Source organism: Ammospiza nelsoni, chromosome 28, assembly GCF_027579445.1.
Source record: "Ammospiza nelsoni isolate bAmmNel1 chromosome 28, bAmmNel1.pri, whole genome shotgun sequence".
Classification (NCBI taxonomy): Eukaryota; Metazoa; Chordata; class Aves; order Passeriformes; family Passerellidae; genus Ammospiza; species Ammospiza nelsoni.
This window is the reverse complement of record NC_080660.1, coordinates 1,371,942-1,386,483: the sequence shown is the minus strand read 5'-3', so window position 1 is coordinate 1,386,483 and position 14,542 is coordinate 1,371,942. Positions and strand designations below refer to the sequence as shown.

General features: G+C 58.5%; 1 protein-coding gene across 1 annotated transcript; it reads right to left on the bottom strand.

The window, feature by feature from the left end:
• Nucleotides 1-435: 435 nt before the first annotated feature.
• SV2A (synaptic vesicle glycoprotein 2A) lies at nt 436-13,074 on the bottom strand. Its single transcript, XM_059490283.1, has 13 exons — nt 12,759-13,074; nt 9,715-10,445; nt 8,344-8,524; nt 6,811-6,962; nt 6,598-6,731; nt 5,833-5,922; nt 5,470-5,580; nt 5,298-5,386; nt 4,627-4,791; nt 4,402-4,535; nt 3,421-3,624; nt 2,388-2,547; nt 436-1,161 (listed from the first exon to the last, which is right to left on the bottom strand). The coding sequence occupies exons 2-13, from the start codon at nt 10,292-10,294 to the stop codon at nt 978-980; spliced, it is 2,184 nt and encodes a 727-aa protein (XP_059346266.1). The 5' UTR covers nt 10,295-10,445; nt 12,759-13,074; the 3' UTR covers nt 436-977.
• Nucleotides 13,075-14,542: the final 1,468 nt, after the last annotated feature.

The following is a 14,542-nucleotide window of genomic DNA, read 5'->3' as shown; positions in this document are numbered from 1 at the left end:
GGGGTGCAGGGAGGAGGAAAAGGGGGTGCAGGGAGCCCCCCCCCCCCCTTGAACCCCCCCCTGACCCACACCAGCCTCCCTCAAATTGGGGAAAATCCTTTAAAAATCAGTTAAAAATCCCTAACTGGCAGTTTTGGGGGTCCCCCACTGCTGCACCCCAAATGGGGGGGACAGGGGGGGGCTGTGCTTTGCACCCTGAAAATTGGGGTGGGGGGCACCCAAAAATTGGGGCATCCTGGGGGGGGGGGGGGGGCATGTGCTTTAAAGGGGGGGGCACCCTAAAATTGTCAAGGGGGTCCAAAGGGAGCTGCACCCCCCAAAGGGAGGTGAACCCCCCCAAAGGGAGCTGCACCCCAATATTTCCTGCACCCCCCCAAAGGGAGCTGCACCCCAATATTTCCTGCACCCCCCCAAAGGGAGCTGCACCCCAATATTTTCTGCTCCCCCCCCATCCCAAGGTACCCCAAGGGCTTTTGCGCCCCCCCCCCCCCAAAAATCTGTGGGGGTTTGGGGGGACCCTGCTGGGGATGGGGAAACTGAGGCACAGGGGGCTCCCCCTGCTTCATCCTCCTTGGCTCAGCAGGGATTTGGGGCTGCACAGAGATTTGGGGGGGGGGTTCAGAGGGTCGGGGGCCCCCCCTAAATCCCGTCCCCCTAAAGCCCCCCGGGAATGAGCAGCAACTCACACAGGGGTGACACCAAGAAAAGAAACTGGGGTGGGAGAATTGGGGGTCAGGGGGGAACTTTGGGGGGAGTCCAAGGGATCACGGAGGTTTTGGGGGTACAGAGGGATTTTTTTGGGGTGGGGAGGGGTCCAAGTGCAAATGAAAAAGATCCCAAATGCTCCAAGAAGACGTTTCACAGTGTCTAACGCAGAACTAACCCCGGGGGCACGAGGAGATGGACGGGGGGGAAGAAATGCTGGATTTTGGGGGGTCCCCCAGGGAAAGGGGGGGTCCCTCTCCCCCAGCCCCCCATCACTGCAGGACCTGCCCCCTCGTCTCGGGCAGTTTGAGGGCCAGGGAGCTGCCCAGGGCCAGAGCAGCTGAGGCAAAGAGGATGGGCACAGCCTTGGTGATGCCCACGAAGGAGGTGAAGATGCTGATGCCCAGCACGGCTGCCAGCTTGCACAGGGCGTTCAGGAAGCCAAAGGCCGTCGTCCTGGGGAGGATGAGGAGGGTTGGGCTTGGTGAGGGCACCCCCCAGGGGAAGGGGTGGGTGCCAAGCCTAGGGGGGTACCTGCACGGGGCAGGTGGTACCACGAAATTGGCACCTGGCGGGGTGAAATGGGCACCTGGGACACCAAAGTGGGAACTCAAAACCCCAAAATGGGAGCTCAAAGCCTTAAATGGGAACTCAAAATCCTTAAATGGGCACCTAGCACCCCAAAATGGGAACCCCAAACCCCAAAATGGGAACTCCAAAGCCTGAAATGGGCACCCAGCATCCCAGCACCTCAAAATGGGAACTCAAAATCCTTAAATGGGCACCCAGCACCCCAAAATGGGAACCCCAAACCCCAAAATGGGAACTCCAAAGCCTGAAATGGGCACCCAGCATCCCAGCACCTCAAAATGGGAACTCAAAATCCTTAAATGGGCACCCAGCACCCCAAAATGGGAGTCCCAAACCCCAAAATGGGAACTCCAAAGCCTGAAATGGGCACCCAGCATCCCAGCACCCCAAAATGGGAACTCAAAATCCTTAAATGAGCACCCGGCACCCCAAAATGGGAACTCAAAATCCCTAAATTGGTACCCAGCAGCCCAAAATGGGAACTCCAAACCCTGAAATGGGCATCCAAGACCCCAAAATGGGACCCCCAAACCTTTAAATGGGCACCCAACACCCCAAAATGGGAAGTCAAAATCCTTAAATGGGCACCCAACACCCCAAAATGGGAACTCAAAATCCTTAAACTGGCACCTAGCAACCCAAAATGGGAAGTCCAAACCCTGAAATGGGCACCCAGCACCCCAAAATGGGAAGCCAAAACCCTTAGATTGGCATCCACCACCCTGGCACCCCAAAATGGAAAGTCAAAATCCTTAAATGGGCATCCAACACCCCAAAGTGGGAATCCAAAACCCTTAAATTGTCACCCAGCACTGCAAAATGGGAAGTCAAAATCCTCAGATGGGCACCCAGCACCCCAGAATGGAAAATCCAAAACCCAAAATGGTAACTCCGAACCCCAAAATGGGCACCCAGCACCCCAAACCTCCCACCCAGCACCCAAAACTTCACTCCTTGCACTCAACAAGCCCCACCCAGCACCTAAATCCTCCACCTACCACCCACAACTTCACTCCTCAAACACAAAACTGCACTTTTTGCACCCAAAACTTCACTCCTTGCGCCCCAAAACCTCCGCCCCGTGCCCCCACCTCTTGTCGGAGGGGTAGAGCTCCACGGTGAGCACGTCGAGCGCGTTCCAGGAGGCGATGCTGACCCCCCCAAAGAGGCAGAGCAGGGCGATCATGGCAGACTCGCTGTTCCCGAAGGACAGGAAGAAGCAGCTGATGCAGGACATGACACTGGAGCCAGCTGGGGGACACGTGGACGCGTCAGAGCGCGGGGAAACTGAGGCACGAGGTGGGGCTGAGAGTCCCAAAGGGGAGAGGGAGGTGGGGGTGACCCACCAGGAGGTCCCCAGGAGGTCACCAGAGATGGAGGTGACCAACGGGTGGGAGTAGGACCAGGAAAAGGGGTGATGGAGGTAGGGTGACCCACCAGAAGGTCCCCAGGAGGTCCCCAAGAGGTCACCAGAGATGGAGGTGGGAGGAGGATCAGGAAAGTCCTCAAAGGGGTGATGGATGAAGGTGGGGTGGCCCACCAAGGTAAAGGTGATGGCTCAAGAGATGGAGGTGACCCACCAGGAGGTCACCAGAGATGGAGGTGACCAACGGGTGGAAGGAGGATGAAGAAAGTCCTCAAAGGGGTGATGGATGAAGGTGGGGTGGCCCACCAAGGTAAAGGTGATGGCTCAAGAGATGGAGGTGACCCACCAGGAGGTCACCAGAGATGGAGGTGACCAGTGGGTGGGAGTAGGATCAGGAAAGGGCATGATGGAGGTGGGGTGACCCACCAGGAGGTCCCCAAGAGGTCACCAGAGATGGAGGTGGGAGGAGGATCAGGAAAGTCCCCAAAGGGTTGATGGACTTTACCCCACCAGGGTAAAGGCGATGGTGGGTGTGTCAAGAGATGGGAGTGACCCACCACGAAGTCCCCAAGAGGTCACCAGAGATGGAGGCGACCAACAGGTGGAAGGAGGATGAAGAAAGTCCTCAAAGTGTGATGGGAGTGGGGTGACACACCAGGGCAAAGGTGAGGGTGGTGGCTCAAGAAGATCAAGAGCCTGGTTTGGGCTGAAGGCACCTCCAGGAGCCCCCAGCCCCACCAAGGGGTCCCGTTGCCCACCCAGCATGCGCAGGCGGCCGATCTTGTCCATGAGCAGGGCCGAGACGATGTTCCCGGGGAGCACGGCCAGGGTGCCCAGGAAGCTGACGAAGTAGATCATGTAGGCGTTGTTGTCGTCGCTGAAGTCCAGCTGGCAGCCCTCCTTGTTGTGCAGGAACGTGCTGTTCACCACCCGGCTGTTGATGAACTTGTACTCGAACAGATCTGGGGGACAGTGGGGACACGGGGTCACCCCATCTCCGTGCACACCTGCTGGCCCATCCCACCACGTCTGGTGGGTCCACCACCCCCTTGAGGGCCACCCTGGTCCTTATCTCTGCCACCCCAACTCCATCATGCCACTGAGGACCTTCCTTCAAGCTGGACCTTCCTTCAACCATCCCCATCTCCATTAAAACCCTGGTGGGTCAGGTTATCTCTACCACCCCAAGTCCATCGTGCCACTGGGGACCTTCCTGACCTTCCTCCAACCTGGTGTCCTCCCCCACCTCCACCAAAACCCTGGTGGGTCACATTATCACTATCACTCCAACTCCATCATGGCACTGAGGACTTTCCTGACCTTCTTCCAACCTGGTGGCTCACTCCCATCTCCATCAAAACCCTGAGAGCCAGCCTGGTGGGTCATATTATCTCTGCCACCACAACTCCATCATGCCACTGGGGACCTTCCTGACCTTCCTCCACGCTGGTGGCTCACTCCCACCTCCATCAAAACCCTGGTGGGTCAGGTTATCTCTACCACTCCAACTCCATCATGGCACTGAGGGCTTTCCTGACCTTTCTCCAAACTGGTGGCCCAGCCCCATCTTCATCAAAACCCTGGAGGGTCAAGTTATCTCTACCACCCCAACTTCATCATGCCACTGGGGGCTTTCCTTTCCTGACCTTCCTCCCTGCTGGTGGCTCACCCTCATCTCCATCCAAACCCTGGGGAACACCCTGGTGGGTCACCCCCTCCCAGGGATCCCATTGCCCCACCTGTGTTGTAGAAGACGGTGGAGATGAAGGTGCAGTTCTTGAAGAAGGTGTTGCTGGAAGTGATGTCCTCGAAGTAACACTCCTCAAAGAGCGAGTCCTCGAACGTCACCGACTTCATCTTCAGCCCGATGAACCTGCACGGGGAGGGACAGGAAGGAGAGCCCAGCTGCCCCCCAAGCTCGGCCCCAAGCTCAGCAGGGCCAGGCCCAGCCTCCCCTCGCTCACTTGTCGTTGAAGTACTCGCCACCGCGGTGCACTTGGTTCTCCAGGGTGAAGTTGAAGGTGAAGTGCCGAACCTTCTCGCGCGTGAAGAGCTTGGTGCGCGACGCGTACTCGATGCTCTGCAGGTGCTTGATCATGTCCGGGAACCACACGGTGAGCCCGTAGTAGCTGCGGGGACAGGGGTGAGCGGGCACCACACACCTGGGCTTGCCAGAGCTGGCCCGGGGCTCCCAGGGCTATCCCAGGGATGCTCGTTCCATCCCATCCCATCCCACTCCGTGCTGCCCCCTCCCATCCCATGGATCCCATTCCGTTGATCCCATTGATCCCATCCCATCCCACTGATCCCAACCTATGCCATCCCATGGATCCCATCCCATCCCACTGATCCCATCCCATCCTGTCCCATTGATCCCATCCTCTCCCATCCCATGGATCCCATCCCATCCCATCCCACTGATCCCAACCCATCCCATTGATCCCATCCCACCCCAGTGATCCCATCCTACCCTGTCCCATCTCATCCCATTGATTCCATCCCATGGATCCCACCCCATTGATCCCATGGATTCCATCCCATCCCATTGATTCCATCCTACTGGTCCCATTGATCCCATTGATCCCATCCCACTGATCCCATCCCATCCCATGGATCCCACCCCACCCCGCAGCACCTGAAGGACATGGTGAACCACACCGCCATCATCATCAGCGTCACCCGCCGGTACTCGGGCACGAAGCACTGCTGGAAGTTGCTCCAGACCTGCGCAGGGACACAGGAGGTGACAAACAAGGACACGGGAGGTGACAGGGGGCACAGGGAGCCCTGGGTGGCCCCGGCCTCACCTGCTGGGACAGGTTGAGGCATCGGACCAGCCAGCGCCGGTACCACGTCCCGGTGTCCGACTGGATCTCGATGAGCTCGTCCTCCCGCTTGATGGTCTTGATGTGGGTGACCTGTGGGTGGGACAGGTTGGGGACACCAGGAAGCCACCAAAAACTTTACTCCTTGCACCCAAAACCTCACTCCTTGCACCCAAATCCTCCACCAGCACCCAGTTGTGCCTCAGTTTCCCCACCTGTTACAGCAGCATTCCCCTGGTGGTACTTTTCCTAAAGGTGGGAATTGCACCCCAGCTCCTGGAGGACACCCCACCCTCACCTGGGGTGCTGAGGAGCCCAGGGGGGTCAGCTCTGGGTGGTCCTTACCGAGAAGACCCTCTCAGGGTGGCCCTTGGCTCTCATGTTGGTGTCATGGACCTGCTTCAGCACCATCCAGGCCTCGTCGTGCTTCCCGTTCTGTGAGGGCAGGGACAGGTCCCAGGTCACCCTGGGACACCCCAAACCCAGACCCTGACCCCCCCAGCAGTGCTCCCTGCCTGGGTCCCACCACCCACCTGGAGATCCCTCCATCATCTTCACCATCTCAGGGTCCCATCACCCCCTTGGGGGTTCCTGCCCAATTCCACCCCTCTCCAAAACCCATCTGGGGTTCTGTCACCCACCTGGAGATCCCCCCATCATCTTCGTCATCTCAGGGTCCCCTGATCCCTCTGGGTCTCATCATGCACTTGGGGGGTTCCTGCCCCATTCCACACGTCTCCAAAACCCACCTGTGTTCCACCACCCACCTGGGGATCCCTCCATCATCTTCATCACCTCCTCAAGGTCTCCCCATTCCTCTGGGTTCCACCACACACCTGGGGATCCCTCCATCATCTTCATCTTCATCACCTCAGGGTCTCCCCATCCCTCTGGTCCCACCATCCACCTGGGGATCCCTCCACCATCTTCATCACCTTCTCAGGGTCCCACCATCCACTTCGGGGGCTCCTGCCCCGTTCCACCCCTCTCCAAAACCCATCTGGGCCTTCCTGTCCAGGCCTCACCACTCCCTGGGCGTCCCTTCCTGAGGACCCACTCCAGGTCCCTGATGCACCCCAAATCCCCCCCGAATGCCCCCCCAGAGCCCACCTCAAGGTAGAAGCGCGGGCTCTCCGGCATGGTGGTGAGCGCCCCGATGGCGAAGACCGAGGGGAAGGCGCAGACCAGGACGAAAACCCTCCAGCTGTGGAATTGGTACGCAGAGCCCATCTGGAAGCTCCAGCCTGGACAGGGGGGACAGGACACGGTGGTGGGGCCGAGCCCCGGCTCACCCCCCGTGTGCCACCAGCCCAGGGCTCCTACCGTAGTGCGGGATGATGGCCCAGGCCATGGCCGAGGCGTAGATGCCCCCGATCATCCAGAACATGCAGAGCCAGCTCAGGTGCTCCCCGCGCTTCTCCTGCGCCAGGAACTCCGAGAAGTAGGAGAAGACGATGGGGATGGAGCCGCCGATGCTGGGGATGGAGGGGAGGGAGCAGCGTCAGCCCCTGCCCCAGCACACCCACGCGCAGGGGGGATCGGCCCCTGTGGGACATCCACATTTTCTGGGAAAATCCCTTCACCCGGGAGTTTGCTAATGGGAAGCCGGCAAGCCTCAGAGGAAAAGGAAAACAATAATTATCTGATTTGCTTCTCCTGTGTTTTGCTGCTTTGGAGGTTGTTTACCCACAGGTGGATGTTTCATCGGGTTTTGCTGTGAGTTGTTTTGCCTCTTTGGCCAATTACGGGCAAGCTGTGTCGGGACTCTGGAGAGAGCCACGAGTTTTTCATTATTATCTTTTTAGCCTTCTGTAAGTCTCCTTTCTGTATTCTTTAATATAGTATAGTTAATATTAATATAATATGGTATCAAAATATAATTTAGCATAATAAAATAATAAATTAGCTTTATGAGAGCACAGGGTCAGATTCATCATTCCTTCCTTTGTCTGGGGGGAACAAAAATACAACAGCTGGGCCCCCTATAAGTATCCTTTCTGTATTCTTTAGTATAGTATAGTTAATATTAATATAATATAGTATCATAATAAAATATCATAAGATAATAAATTAGCTTTATGAGAACATAGAATCAGATTCATCCTTCTTTCCTTGGTCTGGGGGGAACAAAAAAATACAACAACTGATCCCCCTCTGTAAGTATCCTTTCTGTATTCTTTAGTACAGTGTAGTTAATATTAATATAATATGGTATCATAATATAATATAGTATCATAAAATAATAAATTAGCTTTATGAGAACACGGAATCGGATTCATCCTTCCTTGGGAACAAAAATACAACAGCTGTGCTCCCCCTGCAAGTATCCTTTCTGTATTCTTTAGTATAGTATAGCATTCTTTAATATAATATATTTTAGCATTCTTTAACATAATATAGCATCATAAAATAATAAATTAACTTTATGAGAACACAGAATCAGATCCTTCCTTCCTTCCTTCCTTCCTTCCTTCCTTCCTTCCTTCCTTCCTTCCTTCCTTCCTTCCTTCCTTCCTTCCTTCCTTCCTTCCTTCCTTCCTTCCTTCCTTCCTTCCTTCCTTCCTTCCTTCCTTCCTTCCTTCCTTCCTTCCTTCCTTCCTTCCTTCCTTCCTTCCTTCCTTCCTTCCTTCCTTCCTTCCTTCCTTCCTTCCTTCCTTCCTTCCTTCCATACAAAAGCTGCCCTCCCCTTTAAGTATCCTTTCTGTATTCTTTACTACAGTAGAGTTTAGCATTATTTAACAAAATACAGCATAGTAAAATAACAAATTAGCCTTCTGAGAGCACAGAATCAGATTCCTCATTCCTCCCTTGTTCTGGGGGACGAAGGAAGCCAGCCCAGCAGCCGGGCCCCCTTACCCCACGCCCGAGAGCAGGCGGCAGAAGAGGAAGGTGCCGTAGCCCTGGACGAAGGAGGAGAAGAAGGCGAAGACGCTGTTGACGGAGAGGGAGATGAGGAGGCACTGCCTTCGGCCCAGCCGGTCGGCCAGCCCGCCCCACACGAACGCGCCCACCATCATGCCCAGGTACACGATGAGCCCTGGGGAAGGGGGGACACAGCGAGGTCAGGGCTGGGGGACACGGGGACCTGCGCCCCGGCTCAGCTGGAGCAGGGGGAGCATCCTCGGCTTTGGGACCCTCTCCCCGAAATTTTGGAGAGGGGACAGAATTCCCTGTTGTCCCCTGCTCTGCTCAGGGACTGTGAGACCCCAGGACCCCCTCACCCAGCCCTGCCCCCTGTCCCAAGACTGCCACATCTCAGGGATTTGGGGTTTTTGGGGGGTGTCAGGTTCCGGCAGGCATCACAGAGAAGGGGGGAACCAATGGAACAAGGCCTCCCCCCAAACCCAGCCTCAGCAACCACTGGTCAGCCCAAATTTCAGGCATTGCTCATGTGGGGAGCAGTGTGGGACTGGGAGGAGGATGGTGGGAGCCCCACATCCCTTCCTGGACTCCATAGCCCATGGCCTCCCAGTTCTTCCTGGTCCCCACATCCCTTCCTGGACCCCACATCCCTTCCTGGACCCCACATCCCTTTCTGGACCCCACATCCCTTCCTGGACCCCACATCCCTTCCTGGATCCCACATCCCTTCCTGGATCCCACATCCCTTCCTGGATCCCACATCCCTTCCTGGATCCCACATCCCTTCCTGGTCCCCACATCCCTTCCTGGACCCCACATCCCTTCCTGGTCCCCACATCCCTTCCTGGATCCCACATCCCTTCCTGGATCCCACATCCCTTCCTGGTCCTCACATCCCTTCCTGGATCCCACATCCCTTCCTGGTCCCCACATCCCTTTCTGGATCCCACATCCCTTCCTGGTCCTCACATCCCTTCCTGGTCCTCACATCCCTTCCTGGTCCTCACATCCCTTCCTGGTCCTCACATCCCTTCCTGGATCCCACATCCCTTCCTGGACCCCACATCCCTTCCTGGATCCCACATCCCTTCCTGGACCCCACATCCCTTCCTGGATCTCACACTCCATGGCCTCCCAATTCTTCCTGGTCCCCACATCCCTTCCTGGACCCCATGGTCTCCCAATTCTTCCTGTGTTCTTCCACAGACCCTATGACCCCCCCCCCAAATCTTCCTGAGCCCCCCATGTCCTTCCCCATCCCCACCTTCCTGCGCTTCTCAATGCATCCTCATGTCCCCCTACATTCCACATCTCCCCCTGACCCTCCTGTCCCCCCCAAACCCCTCTCCGTGCCCCTCTCCTCACCCAGCATGCCCTTGTTGGAGTCGGACAGGCACATGTCCTTCTCGGCGCTGGGCAGGACGAAGCCCACCACGAAGATCTCCACGCCGTCCGCCATCAGGGCCAGGCCCAGGACAAAGTAGAGGGTCCACTGGAAGCGGCCGTGGCCGCACTCCTGCAGGATGAGCTCGTACTGCTGCGCCAGCTCCTCCCGGTCCTTCCTCCGCTGCCCCTCGGTGTCGTCGAAGGCTCCGGCGGCCGCCGCGGCCCCCAGGCGCTCCCCGCCCTTCAGCGACTCCTGCCGCGGGATCCCTTGGTACTCGCCCTCGTAGATCTCATCCTCCTCATCGTGGCCTTCCGTGGCGTCGCTGGACACCCCCTCCTCCTCGTTGGCACCTTCGCCCCCTCTGTAGTAGCCGTCCTGGGGCGCGTAGTCTTCATCGTCCTCCTCCTCCTCGAAGCGCGAGTAGGAGCGGCGGGTGTACTCGTCCTGCACTCGGTCCATGCCCCTGCTCACCTTCTTGGCCGCGTGTTTCTTCACCTCCTTGGCGATGTCCTTGGCGCCGCGGATGAAGGCGGTCCGGTCCCGGAACGACTCCTCCATGGTGCCCTCGGGGCTGCGCGGGGCTGCTGCGGCTGCTGCGGGGTCTCTGCTGCGGGGGCTGCGCCCTCAGGCCCGCGGGGAGGGGACAGGGGTGCTGGAGCTACCCATCCATGGAACGGGGGGTGGGAGCACCCGCGATGCCAGCCTGGACCTGGGGAGCCCAGACAGAACCAGGCTGAGTTGGGCGGTGCTGGCCCCCGAGTGCCACTTTGAGCTTTTTCTCCATCTCAGATTGGAGCAGGAGGATTAGAGGACACAGACTCAAACTGCGTCAGGGAAGGGATAGGTTGGGCATTAGGAAAAAAGATTTCACCCGAAGAATGATAGAGTGCTGGAATTGTCTTCCGCTGGGAAGATAAATCCACTGGATATTAGGAAAAATATTCTGCTGGATATTAGGAAAAAAATTTTCACCCAAAGAATAATAAAGCAGTGGAATTGTCTTCCCAGTTGGGTATTAGGAAAAAAATTTTCACCCAAAGAATAATGAAGTACTGGAATGCTCTTCCCAGGGAGGTGTAGAATCACCATCTCTGGATGTGTTTAAATAAACACTGAACGTGGCACTTGGTGCTATAGTTGAGGTGTCAGGGCATAGGTTGAATGATGATCTCAGAGGTCTTTTCCAAGCTCATTATTCTGGGATTCTGTGATTTGGGGACCCCCTGGTGAAGCAGCAGGTGGGCTCTGGGCTGGGGACAGGCTGGGAGATGCTGGTTCCATGCCAGCCCCTTCCCCTCACTTGGGGGGCTCCAGCTGCCCCCCAGTCCCCCTGGATCCATCCCTGCTGCCCCCATCCCAAAGCACAGGGGGACAGCAGGGACATCCCCAGGACTGCGAGTCACCCCAAAAAACAAGCTCTGGACCGAAGCTCCCCAATCCCCTGGGCACCACAGGGAGGATGAGGAGGTCAGGAGGTCCCCAAACCCTCCCAGCACCGCCTTGGCTGGGTGCCCCAGGGTACAGGAGCCCCTCAGAGGAGCCCTCGAGTGCCAATGACCCGAGTGTGCCAGGCCACGCTCACTGCAGGCAGTGCCAGGCAGGATTTACTGCGGGACACGCCAGCCCTGGCACGTGCTGACCCGGCCAAAGGGGGCTGGGGGGCACCACGAGGAGAGGGACACGCAGATCCCCGCGGGTGGTGGCATCTCCTTGTCCCCTCGCACGCCAGCATCCCACCCCCACTGCACAGAGCCCGGCTCGGCTCGTGACAGGGACGGACCCGCAGCCCCCCAGCCCCCGATGCTGCCGCTCCTCCACCCTCGGGGGCTGCCGCGACCCCCCCCAAGCGCTATTTTTGTCTCTGGCCAGGCGGGAAGGGAGCTGGGAGCGCAGGGACGCAGCCGGCGACGCGTCCCCCCCTGGCCGGGAGAGGGGACAGGGCACGCAGGGACGCTAAATTTAGAATTTGGGAAGCCTGCAGGGAGGGGGGCTGCGGCACAGCACGGGCCCCCACTCCCCAGCACAGACGGGCAGTGGTTTTATAGGGTAAAATTGCAAATTCCCCCCTCTGGCTGCAGGGAGACCCCGGTCCCCTCCCCGGGGCTCCCGGATCCATGACCAAGGTCATCCTGCTCCAGCCAGGCTCGAGGTTCCCTTCGCAATCTCCCCGTGTGGGGCCGGCATTGCCCAGCCCGGGAGGTGTTGGGGGTCGGCAGGGGAGCAGGGAGAGCCTGGGAGCGCGGTGAGGAAGAGGATGGGCTGGGGGAGCAAGGTCACGGCTGCCTCTGTCACAGAGAGCGGCCGCACGAACCGGGGAGCCTCGAGCGGCCGAGCCGACGCCAGGAGCCGGAGCTGGCTGAGATCGGGGGGTTTGATCCCACGGGATGGCCAGAAACCCCCCAGACCACAATCCCTGAAATGTGGGAGCCAGGGAGATCCCCCCAAAAATCCCCATTTTGGGGGGGGGCTGAGCACGGCGCTGGCCCTGCAGCCCCGCCGTGGCGTTGGACAGCTCTGCACAAGGTTATCGGCTCTGGAGCTGTCTCCTCCAAGTGGAGCCGAGGATGGATGAAGCCGTGCACCCCAAAACCCCCGAGAGTCCCCAAAATGAGGGGGCAGCATCCCCCCCCCCCCCCCCAAACCCCCCCTCAGCCCCCAGGCTCCCTGCGGAACGCCAGGAACATGGCGACAAGGGGGAAGAGTTGGGAATCGCTCGTGTCCAAGGTCACCCCCCAGCATCCCCCTCCCCGTCACCCCTTCCCCAAATCCCCCCCGGTTCCCCCCTCCCATCCCTGCGGCGAATTCCCGATCCCCTCCGGCTGCTCTGCGGCGGGGGATGAGAGGGGCCCCCCAAAAACGCACATCCAAAGGCAGAGCCCGGCCCCCGGGAAGGTTTTCCAGGACAAAATGGCCACAGCAAGTGGGGAAGGAGAAGCCGAACCCCGAATCCATCAGCGGCTCCGATTAACGCCGCGGGGAGGGGGGGATGCGGGCTGTAAACCCATTTATTGTCCCCCCTTACCTGGCTCAGCCCTCGCCCCGCTCCAGCTCCTTGCCGGGGGATGCTCCGCCGAGGAAGGATGCTCCGGGGATGAAGGAGACGAAGAGGATGCTCCGGCAGCGGCAGCAGCTCCCGGGTAGCAGCGCTAACGCCGCAGCCTCCGCCGCACACACGGAGCGCTGGGAGAGTCCATCGGCGCAGCCCCGGCAAGGGAGGGATCAACCGAGAACCGGGGGGGGGCTCGGCGGGGGCGGGGGGCTCGGCCCACCGGGAGGGGGGCGGGGAGCAGCGCTGGATCCCCCGGGATGCGCAAACGGAGCTCCCGGGGATCGCGGTCCCCGTGATGGAGACCCGCGACGGAGCCGCTCCGGAGGAGGATGAGGATGGAGGGGAGGTGCGGGAGGGGTGGGGGGCACCGAGCGGGGCCCCCCCGGAGCTGCCGGTGATGCTCAGCCCGCCCCCGCCCCCGTCACGGCTGAGTCACGGCCTCCGCGGGGCTGGATCGGGAATTTTTGGGATCAAATCGTCCCCGCCTGGGCTGCTCAGACACGGCCCCGAGGCTACAGCGCGACACACAAAGCCCCCCCCCCGCCGCGATGGATTTTTTTTTTTTTTTTTTTTTTAGGGAATTTTTAGGGCTGGAGATGCACGTTGCAGCACGGGATGTCCAAAGCCACCCCCGTTTCTCATGGATGGATTGCCGAGGGTGGGAAATTGGGAGCTGCAAAAATAAAAACCCCAAAACCTCGGGGCTGTGGGGTGCTGGGTGCTCCTGGGACTGGCTGAGCTCAGAGTGGGGGGAGTTTGAGGTGACCCCACAGTAAAAATCCTCCCTGACCTCCTTCACTGGAATTCCAACATTCCCAGAGCCCCCTCATCCTGCACCCCAACATTCCCAGAGCCCCAACCTTCTCCTGCATCCCTCCCCAAGTTCCAGGGTGCCAACCCCAAAGCCTCACGCTCTGTCGGGATCCGTCAGGATCAGCATTTTCCCCCCTCAGACTGGAAAAAACAGGGATGGGGACCAGTCTGGGAAGGGTTGGGAAGCACTGGGAAGGATTTAGAAATCCACGAGCTGAGAAGCAAATTGTGACATTGATAGTTAGGAATAATAAAAAAAAAAAAAAACAAACCTAAAAGAGGGGTGGAAGTGCAGGGCAAGGCTGGCACTGGAGGAATGGGCAGCACCAGGATCTCCAGGCTGTGCCCTCCAGGATCACAGGGAGGGGACAAGGAAGGAGTGCCACATCCTCAGGCACCCTGTGACTCATGTGTCACCACTGAGCCCCCAGGGTGGTTTTGTGGATTATCAGAGGGAACAGGGCTGGCAGGAGGACACAGAATGGCTCCTCTTGTCCTGACAGCCCCATCCAGACCAAAATGTGGGAAAGAGATGAGGGGAATGGGATAAAAACTGGGGTGAAACGGGAGGAAAGGGGAGAAAATCGGGGCTCAAAATGAACTGCAGTCATGGGGAAGAGAGGATGCAACTGGGAAAGAGCTGAGGGGAATGGATAAAAACTGGGATGAAATGGGAGGAAAAAGGGAGAAAATCAGGGCTGACAAAGGATTGCAGTCATGGGGAAGAGAGGATGCAGCTGGGAATGACAGAACACCAGGCATGAGGGGATAAAATGGGGTGACAGTGGGTGCCTGCAGGGGAGAAGGGGATGATGATGATGATGATGATGATGATGATGGTAGTGGTGGTGGTGTCCATGCAGGAAGATTGGCTGCCCTGGAGGGATCCTGGTGGTTTCCAGGACTGAGGAGCAGGGAATGCCACCCTGGGGCTCCCTGCATCC

What these genes read in the sequence shown, in the direction of transcription:
- SV2A (XM_059490283.1), bottom strand. Translation starts at nt 10,294, where the DNA reads ATGGAGGAGTCGTTCCGGGACCGGACCGCCTTCATCCGCGGCGCCAAG. An exon ending in GCCCGCGCTTCTACCTTGAG is followed by an intron (nt 5,923 to 6,597) that starts GTGGGCTCTGGG and finishes CTGCCCTCACAG; the next exon opens with AACGGGAAGCACGACGAGGC. An exon ending in CGGCCGCCTGCGCATGCTGG is followed by an intron (nt 2,548 to 3,420) that starts GTGGGCAACGGG and finishes CGTGTCCCCCAG; the next exon opens with CTGGCTCCAGTGTCATGTCC.